Source organism: Fusarium pseudograminearum, chromosome 1, assembly GCF_000303195.2.
Source record: "Fusarium pseudograminearum CS3096 chromosome 1, whole genome shotgun sequence".
In the NCBI taxonomy this organism is placed as follows: Eukaryota; Fungi; Ascomycota; class Sordariomycetes; order Hypocreales; family Nectriaceae; genus Fusarium; species Fusarium pseudograminearum.
In genome coordinates this window covers 8,893,236-8,903,014 of record NC_031951.1, presented here as the reverse complement: position 1 = coordinate 8,903,014, position 9,779 = coordinate 8,893,236, and the positions used below count along the sequence as shown (strand labels likewise).

The 9,779-nt window shown below is 50.0% G+C and overlaps 2 protein-coding genes across 2 annotated transcripts, besides 4 other annotated features; one reads left to right on the top strand and one right to left on the bottom strand.

Annotated features, from left to right (window-relative positions):
* Window positions 1-21: a repeat region.
* Window positions 22-639: 618 nt separating this feature from the next.
* Window positions 640-704: a microsatellite.
* Window positions 705-3,512: 2,808 nt separating this feature from the next.
* Window positions 3,513-3,545: a microsatellite.
* A 179-nt stretch (window positions 3,546-3,724) lies between these two features.
* FPSE_11116 (uncharacterized protein) lies at window positions 3,725-4,199 on the bottom strand (the record flags this gene model as incomplete). The annotated part of the gene is made up of 2 exons (XM_009264233.1): window positions 3,725-4,056; window positions 4,088-4,199. The coding sequence occupies 2 exons, from the start codon at window positions 4,197-4,199 to the stop codon at window positions 3,725-3,727; spliced, it is 444 nt and encodes a 147-aa protein (XP_009262508.1).
* Window positions 3,747-3,769: a microsatellite.
* Window positions 4,200-5,562: 1,363 nt separating the features above from the next.
* Window positions 5,563-9,111, top strand: FPSE_11115 (uncharacterized protein; the record flags this gene model as incomplete). Its single annotated transcript, XM_009264232.1, has 2 exons — window positions 5,563-5,626; window positions 5,735-9,111. 2 exons carry the CDS (start codon window positions 5,563-5,565, stop codon window positions 9,109-9,111), a joined length of 3,441 nt encoding a protein of 1,146 aa, XP_009262507.1.
* Between the last annotated feature and the right edge of the window lie 668 nt (window positions 9,112-9,779).

The following is a 9,779-nucleotide window of genomic DNA, read 5'->3' as shown; positions in this document are numbered from 1 at the left end:
AAAAAAAAAAAAAAAAAAAAATCCTGTACCAATGTCAGGACTGATGAAATTCCGTATTCTTCAAAGACATGTCGGTCTCTTTGAATCGGCATTGATTGATTTCAGGTGAACCAGAGATTGAGAAACAGTTTCTGATAAACTGCATGATTTACAGATACCGCACCTCGATTACTGTGCCTCTCTACAGTACACTGTACCCTCCAAAAGAATCAGTCGTGCTTACGGACATACATGTCCCCGAAGCCCGTCGCGTTTGATGGTCGTGTTCCTGGATTCTCGGTGAACTAGCTGATCAATTGGAGTAAAGATGACTTGAGACTATGTGCCATGCCGTTCAACATGGAACGAACAAGGGACAGACAGGGTCACCCATTTCCTTGTGTTCGGCGTGGCAAGAAGGTCCTGTGACTGCAGTAGTAACGAATATGGCATGGCATGGCTCGTGGTGTGTTGGACAGGGATCAAGGGCTCTATGCAATTGAAACCCCATTCGTGCTCGCATGAGAAAGAATGCCATGCGATGCGATGCCGTGCCCTGTCCATGCTAGCATTATTGTACCAAAACCATGTCCACTCAGGGCGAGCAATTCGCGGCCACAGACAGCCGCGGCGACGGGCGTTTGATGTTCATCAATTTCATCTGTCAGTGCCAGTGTCAGTGTCAGTGCCAGTCAGGTCAGCCAGTCAGTCAATCTGGCGGTGAGCAAATAACAGCAAAGTATAGTTAGTACAAAACTCGGATAGTTTGCAGCCGATCGAGGTTCCGTCGACGGCAGCGGATACAAGGCCAGTTATCAGTAAAGATTGATGGACCAAGCGAGCACTAATTCATTGTTAGCCATTAGATAGAGTCCGGTTGATAAAGTAGAGTAGCCTCATTCATCACTCCCAAGGTATGTATGGATATGGATGTTGGCCATGACCCTGGCTACAGTACAACTCGACCCCTGAAATGACGCTGCAACTGGATTCGCTGCTTTTCTGGTCCCTTTGGCTTGCGTGCAGGTGGATCGGGGGCGTAGTTTTGGCAAGCGTCGAGTATTGGTTCGTTCCGGCGCTCACTCTATCTGATGAGACAAATAGACCAAGTGCCTAGACGATTGTAGGTAAGTTCTCCCGCGACAATTTGAAGGAGAGTAAAAACACCGGGAACAAATCGAGTCGTCCGATCAGGTCAGACGAGGTTCAGGATCAACTCTGTATGACAAACTGTTGGGTGATTTGTTGAAACTGGCGATAAATATCGATACTGACGAGACTCAGACTAGGACTGAGGGACCTTGTCCATGTGTGACACAACAACGTGCGGCCCCATGCCCTAACGAGACATGGAACTGAACAGACCAGAGACAGTAGAGATCAAGGGTTTGCGCACGGTCCCTTCACTTGGTTTCCATTGACGATTCATTCTGATTCTGATTCTGATCTGAATCCAACTCAACTCAGACTGGGGCCATTTTCTAGGTCTGGAACATTACTAATATTCCTCCCGTCCAATGTAAAGAACGAATGATACTGTGATGGGAGAATTGCATTGCTGTGATGGGCTTTTTATGAAACAGACTAGATAGTGGGTTCGTGGATCACGGCAACTTCCTCTTGGTGGTAATCAATACATCTCTTTTTGCGGTATGTACGAATGTATGACCAAATCATTGGTTGGCAAGTTGCACAAAGACGAGTACGGCATTGTGTTGTACTGCGCTGCAGGCTTCCTGGTTTCTGATCTAATCTGGTCCGAACCCGGAATCCAGCTAGAAGGTGGCAAATGAATTGTTCTCGACGGAATGAAGAACCCTCATGAGGCTGAACCGAACAAGGTTGAACTGTCACCGCCTGGTTTCCACAAAGAAAGTTCCGTACAACTGACAATCATCAACGAGAAGGGTCCTTGCAGTGGTTATCTGATAGAGCCTGGCTAGGGCTTGGCCGCGAACACCCTCTCGAGCTAGGTGAAACGCACGTTGGATCTACAATTGGTTCTGATAGATGCGAAATTTCCCCTTGCTCTCATAGCAGGATGTCTGTCTGCCTCTGAGATTAGCTGCTTACTTCCAATTCTCATTACTCAATCTCTCTGTTTCTGGACAACACAGTACCTCATCAGCACCTCATCTAATAACAGGCCGATCCAAACCAACAGTCAGTCTCACTCTTAATCTGTAATACAGTGCATCACATGCCATGTCGCTATTATGCTAGGCACACTATGCCCATGTTGGCCGAGCCGTGAGCGAAATATACATCCGCACAGTGGCAGGTCCAAGCCCAAGCAAGCCCAGTAGAGCCCAAACCAAAGTCCAAGTCCAATCTACCAAGCAAAGCCAACCCACGACCCTATCGACGCTAAAAATGAGGACAAATCAAATGGGATGGACCCGCTCAGTACGACGACTTGAGGCAATCAGCTGGCAGTTTCTCACCCAGAGGCAATTGATCGACTGATTATGGCCAAATATCTTCCAACCTGGTGTTATCGTGCGGGTACAGTACAGGTCAGCAATTCACGTTCCGAGATTATTACCGAAGTCGAGTCGAATAACCACCTACATAAAATAAGAAATTGTACTGCAAGATTGAATCATACAGGTACGTTACGTAGCGATAGAATTAGATAGTCTCTTAACTTGGCCAAAGAAGCTCTAGTTGACTAGTCCTGGCTCCAAAAGTAAAGTCGGGTAGGAAAAGCGAAGACAAGGGTCGAATGAGCAGAGCCGCTGGGCGATCATTCCATCGTCTGTGACTGTCTACGTACTGATCTGAAGCGTCACGTACACGCCATGCCATCATTCTCAGACATAACTCAGTCTCGGGTTAATAATTGCCGCAGACAGACAGATCTAGAGTGATGCATGCTCTTGCTCTAGAGAACGAGACTGTAGCGGGCGCTTGATATTGACATGGAACAGCTGCACGTCATCCCTTCGTTAAGCTGTTAACGACATACACATACTGTGCTGTACGGGAAGTGGAAGCTCCATATTTGAGTGATTCAGTTGTATAATTGCGCGCCACTCCCTATCTTTTGATGCAGACCCTGTGGGCATCTGTCGATGGATGATGGCCTGGTAGAAAGGGTTCCCGATTGGGATATCTGCAGACCGGCGAGCGACTAAACTACTCCATAGCTGTATGAGCCGATCCTACACTGTTGTTTCTGGGTCTAGTCCTAGTGTATCGTCATGTTGGAGCAGAATTAAGCGCTTGGGTAAAACGAGAAAGATACGAAGAGTCCAATCGACCGGAAACGGTTCTTCCATGATAGATATTGATTGCGTTTTTTGTGGTCTGAAATCAAAGTTACCTAGGCCGTGCGTGCTCAAGAGGCTAAACTAAACATCCATGCTGGACGCCAAGCTAAGCTACGTCTACGTCTACCTAAGCTAGCAGCTAATGTCCAAGCGATCTAAGCCTCGACCACTCGTATCTTAGACTTCAGAAACAGCCCGAGAGGCCGTTCAAGGGTCCTTTCTCCCTTGAGCTTCCACCTACATTCTGCTCTAGTTACCGCACTGCTCTGTTCCGTTCTGTTCTGCCCTGTCCTGCACTGCGTATTCCATGGATGAATTGTCTCCAAAGGTTACATGCAGGTGTTGTTCTGCAGCTCGGGACGCCGCAATTGCATCGTCATTCATCCCACCCCAGTAGTTATTTCGAGGCGCCTAATTCGCAGTTCCTACAGCCAGGAGCTTGCACAGTGTGTGCGTACTCGGTCAGTTCGACTTCAGCCCGCACGCAACGCAACGCAGTCCAGTCCAGTCCAGTCCAGCCATCGGCCGAGGGAACGCACTTGTACTGTACTGTACTGTCCTATAAATGTTGGAGCGTCAAATGCCGTGGCAAAAGGCGGTTGCGCGGAGCGTCTACTGGGGCTCTTGCCCAATGGGCTCTTTGATGACGATACACAAAGAAGAGAGATTTGGAGTTCTAGACGGATATGCTCGTACCACAATGATGAGCGCAGTTGACTAGGACCAAGGTGTTGTTGGCCAAGCCGATAGTTAACCGTGATAGCCTCTCCAAATGGCCCTGTAATATCTGACACCGAGAAGCCCCCTGTAAATCATGATAATCACAGGAAACTAACTTTTTAATTCAGCCATGCCTCGGAAAGTCCTGTATGTGCATTTACCGCGTGATGTAATCACAAACCGAGTTGCTGTGCCGTATTTGTTGTCCAGGCTCGCTCCCAGAAGCATTTTGGCTTCTGCGGCAGAAGTTGCTGGACTGCTAGGATAGATCGGCCTTTTTGTTAATCAAGGGTATCCATTGCCAGGCTTCTCCGGTCTAGGTGTGATCCATCCCACCACTACAAGCCCAACTTAAGACGCACGAAGGGTTAAGGATCCAAAAGTAACGTCGTACTCCCGACCGCTCCAAGAGTATCCACACATCCATGATTGGGAGAGGGAGGGAGTGATCTGTGAGCCGTGAGCCTCAAACCAGGACAGGACAGGCCAGACCAGGCCAGAAAACATAACATGCTTTTTGATGACTTGATGAGATGACGCAGGTGAGGCAACTGACGACAACCTTCGGGGGCAACGAACCCGAATTGAATTTGAACTGATTGATTGATCAAGTTGAAAATGACGAATGTGGACCGAGGCACTGCTGCTGTAGAGATGCTACAGCGAATAACACAAAGAACAAACAACCACATTTTACAGCCTGCTTCTACCCAACCTCATCAATCGCGGCTTAATTACAGCTTCCGTGTCAATTCTCAAGTCCTTATTAATGACAGCCGATAACCGCAGCTATGAAAAGGAACAAGGAAGTACCCATCCTTACCTGCTATCCTTTGCCAGCTTGATCCTTTCATCTTAGTACCTTGCCTTTCTTTCTTTACTCTGAGAAAACTACTCTGTACGGGAACTTGATGCGCCCCAGGAAAACGAAACGGCAGCTGGAGCCACACCCCCAAAGTCCCCAAGCCAGGCAGGTTGCCATTGAAATTCGGCCGTACAGTGCCACGCACCGTGCTCTCCAGCGGCTTCCCTTACCATCCTTGCTTGCCTGGGTCCCCCGTCCGTTCTATTCGGCACCAACCTAACCTAACCTACCTTACCTTCCTCCTTCTGCTGCACCTGCCACCACTGCCTCAAACTCTCTTTCTCTCTCACTTTCTCCAAGCAGTTGCTGCTGCTTCACTTACCTTTTTTCTCAACGACGATCTCTGAATCTGAATTGCTTCATACTATTCTTCCTCGTCAATACAACACTTCTCTCTATACATACCTACATAGGAGCATGATATTGTCGCTTAAAGAATACGTTTTCCTTCTACTCTGATCGCCTCGTTACGTTTACACGCATACTATCTATCTACCTCCCCTCCCCCCACCAAAAGTGACGAACCGCGCCCGCCGCCCGCCACAAGACTCCCCGCCATTCTATCGTTGCTTCTCAGTCACCCAATTTCGTGCCCCACGACGAGCCGTTGTGAGCACGACAGCGAAAACCTCACTTTTTTGACCCTCGCGAATGCGAATTTGATCGATCCGACCTGCGATGGTTATTAACGACTCCGGCGTTAGAGTCTCGCGTCCCAACCTCGCCATGTCCGCTCCAGCTCCGACAAACGCCGCCGCCGGCGCTGCACCCTCCACCACCGACGACTCTGGTGAGCTATCCCGCCTTCGCCGGCGCTGCCCCTCGTACTTCTGAGTTCGACTCGACCTGCGCGCCGTTGTCGACCAAACCTCCCGATTTTACATGCTGACATTTATAGCCTCAACCATCACTGTCAACACAAAGACACCCAATTTCCCTCCCCCAAAGACAGACAAGCCCCGTCCTCACGTCTGCGGTACCTGCACTCGTTCATTCGCTCGATTGGAACATCTCAAGCGACACGAGCGCTCCCACACAAAGGAGAAGCCTTTTGAGTGCCCCGAGTGTTCAAGATGCTTTGCTCGCCGTGACTTGTTGCTGCGTCATCAGCAAAAGCTGCACCAGAGCTCGACGCCAGCATCCCGCCCTCGTAATCGTCGTGAGTCCACAACCGGCGTCGCTCCTGGCCAGAGCCGTGCTCGAAAGAACAGCGTCGCTGGTAATGTAGCAGCTGCCGCCGCCGCCGCTGTTGCACCAGCTTCAAATGCCGCATCAAACACAATGCGTCCGCGAGCCAATACCATCAGCCACATTGACGTTTCGGCTTTGCAGATGAACTCTGCCAATCCGTCTGTGGCTCGTGGCATCCCTCACGGCCACACTCACAGCAGACATCCAAGTCTTGTCGGTTTGCCAATCCACAACATGGATCATTTCTTTGGTGGCATGTCCAATGCTATGGGCCAGCGGTCTATGCAACCCGGCATCCCTAAGCTTGATGCAGGAGCTTTCAATAGCATGGACTTTGTTAACCCTCTCAGGACAGCGCCCTCATTGTCTGCCTTCAGCACCGAGTTCGAGTTTGAGAACATGCTCTTTGGTGGAACGACAGTCAACCCCAACAACCTCCATTACAGCGATTCACCACAGGCGATGAACTTGGAACAGGCGTCGCCTTTCGGAAATGGAATCGATGGAATGCACACGAATCAAAGCTTCGACGATAGCATTGACTGGTTGACTGGGTTTGAACACCAGATGTCATTCGCGAACGAAAATGTGATTGACGGATCTAGTCCGTCCGCAATCAGCACGACGAGTCAGAGTGGGATTAGCGATGTTATGTTGGATGGGTCGAATCATCCCGCGCCGGCTGGGACGAGTGCCATGTGGCAACAGCCTGTGATGGCACCTCCGCAGATGCCAACGAACCCTTTTGCGATGGATCTGAATGGTTCAGTTTTTCCGGATCTCCTCAACGGAGCACCGTTATCACCTCAGCCAGCTACTCAAAAGATCAATGACCCTTACTTCTCTACGCCTCCACCCTCGTTGAGCTCGCTGAGTCCCTCTGTTGTGACGGGGCTCAGCACGCAGAACATTAACCAGACTCTTGGCTTCAACGCCGGCCCAGAGACGCCATCCTCCCTAAATGGCGGCAACCACGGCGCTTCGCCCGTGACCACCATTACAGATGCCACCCGGCATGCCATAGTGAACATCCTGTCCCAGTGCCTGCCCTTTGGGGGTCGTAAATATTCCTTTACTTCTCAAGGCTCACCTCAATCTCCTCTTTCACAGACTGCCCCTCCTCAAGCAGCCAATTTGCCCAGTACTCAGGACCTCCAGCGATATGTCGGTGCCTATCTAGCTTATTTCCACCCTCACTTGCCTTTCCTGCATCTTCCAACATTGTCCTTCGATATGCCTCTTTCCAATAGTCGCCCAGGTGTAGGTGGTAGTGGTTGCCTTATTTTGTCCATGGCCGCCATCGGCGCGCTCTACGAGATGGAAGTTACCGTATCCCGAGAGCTGTTCGAAATGGCCAAGAAAATGATTTTCTTCTATCTTGAGGAACGGCGAAAAGCCGACGTTCGAAAGGCTGATATTCGTCGAAGTACTCCGACTGACCACAGCAACGATGGAGGTGTCCACACTCCAGTGTGGCTTGTTCAGGCGATGCTTCTGAACGTGGTCTATGGCCATAACTGCGGCGACAAGACTGCCAGCGATATCGCTTCAACTCACTGCGCAGCTCTTGTCAGTCTCGCTCAAGCAGCTGATCTTCTTCGGCCCGGTCGTCCCAACGCCTCTGACAGCCACGACGTTCAGATGACCGAAGACGGGAACTGGAACCCGAACATGGAGGCCGATCAGACGGAGTGGCTGCGATGGAAGTCGGGAGAAGAGAGGAAGCGAACTCTATACGCGGTCTTTATACTTTCCAGCCTCTTGGTCTCCGCCTACAACCACACGCCGGCGCTAACTAACTCGGAAATCTTCCTGGACCTTCCTTGCGATGAGGAGTTCTTCTCGGCCGAATCGAGCGCTGTGTTCCATGCCCGAGGTGGAGCAGAGGCTGCGGATCACAACAGAATGACGTTCCACGATGCATTGGGTGATCTCCTTCATGCCAACGACAAGCCGCATCAATTTTCTACGAACGGACAATTTGATCCCTCAGTGGATGGTAGAGATCTCATGGCATCGCCGCTCCGCACCAGCACATTCGGTTCGCTAATTCTCATTAACGCGCTTCACAACTATATCTGGGAGACACGACAGCGACACCACAATAAGTCCTGGACAAACGAGGAGACGGAGAAGATGCACAGACACATTGAACCTGCTCTTAAGGCATGGCAGGCAGCTTGGGCAAACAATCCTCATCACAGTGTTGAGCGCCCAAACCCTTTTGGTCAGGGTCCTTTGTCAGCTGATGCGATTCCTCTGCTTGATTTGGCGTACATCCGACTTTTCGTGAACCTTGGGCGCTCAAAGGAGAAGTTTTGGCAACGAGATTGGGACGGAATGGCCGAAGAACTCTCTCGTGGCAACGAGATTGTTCAGCATGCGGAGCAATCGCCTATCTCAAACTCTGAATCTGGTAGCACCGAGCCCTCAGACAACTCCAACAGCTCCGGATTCGTGGAATCTCCTGCGACTCAAATGTCATTAATGGATTTTTCAAACGCCAAGCATCCTACTCTCCAACCAGGATCCTCCTTGTCAGGTCATGCCACTTCTCGGCGGGAGAAGCATCTTCGAAAGGCTGCCTTTTATGCCGCAGATTCACTCGCTATGTCCGACAAGCTCGGTGTTACATTTGCCGACTTTACAAGTAGGGAGCTTCCGCTTCAATCTGCGCTCTGCACCTTTGACTGCGCCCAGGTTCTCGCAGAGTGGATCGCCACGCTACAGGATCGGGTTGGCTGCTACCTTGGCATTCTCGGCAAGGACACAGTCGATCTTACAGATGTGCACGCCATCATGCTTTTGGAGGAGGAAGATGTCAAGCTACTTGGCAAAGTCCAGGAAGTCTTGTCCTCTGCAGAGATCAAGATGAACATGCTGAGCGGACATGAAGCCAACATGGACATGGATGGTTACAGTGGCTATGCTGCGAAGCTACTTCGAATCACTGCCATGATGCTAGACAAGGCAGCAGTTTGGCCAGTGACACGGCTCAAGGCTCGATGCCTGGAGGCACACGCAAATTTCATGCGAACTCGTGCTGAGAGATCGATTGTTCCTCAGCATGACTCACGAGTATAATCATTGATACGTTTGGGGTGGTAATCCTACGACACTTATTGCTTCATGTCCGAGAAGTATTTACGTATAGCGAGCGTGGCTTAACGCATTGCGAAGATCTACACGAACATCCTACACAAAAGTCGACGCCTTTTATTTGCGTTATTTCTCTCTCTTTTTCTTTTGGGCATGATTGCAATTGCCTGGTGTGTGTGTATGTTTAGCGTCGGGGCGTTTGGCGGTTGCTTTATCAATATTTGATGTCGGGACGGCGGCATTTCAAGCTTATCATAAGCCTCTCCCTGGCTTGATCACGAACGCAATATCGTTTAACGCGAGCGGTACATGAAAATTCAGACAATGGAACGGGCACGTTGGGAACTACCGATTGTCAAAACACTCTGGCCAAGTGCCCCCATCAGTATTGAAGCTTTTAACAGAGCGTTATTGAAAAGCAAGTTATATGGAACGTGCCAAAGTCTATGAGAGGGGTGTGAAGTAAATAGGAACACGTCAACTCTCAACAAGTCTGACCACCATATTTCGCATATGTACAAGTTGCTGGTCATCTGTTATGTACTCAATACATAGCCCTGGCTAGGGCTCTTAAGATGTTAGAATAAATACGAAGTGCGTATAAACAAGTGGGAAAGTATATTTAAAATGACCATTGTGAAAAGGATCAACAG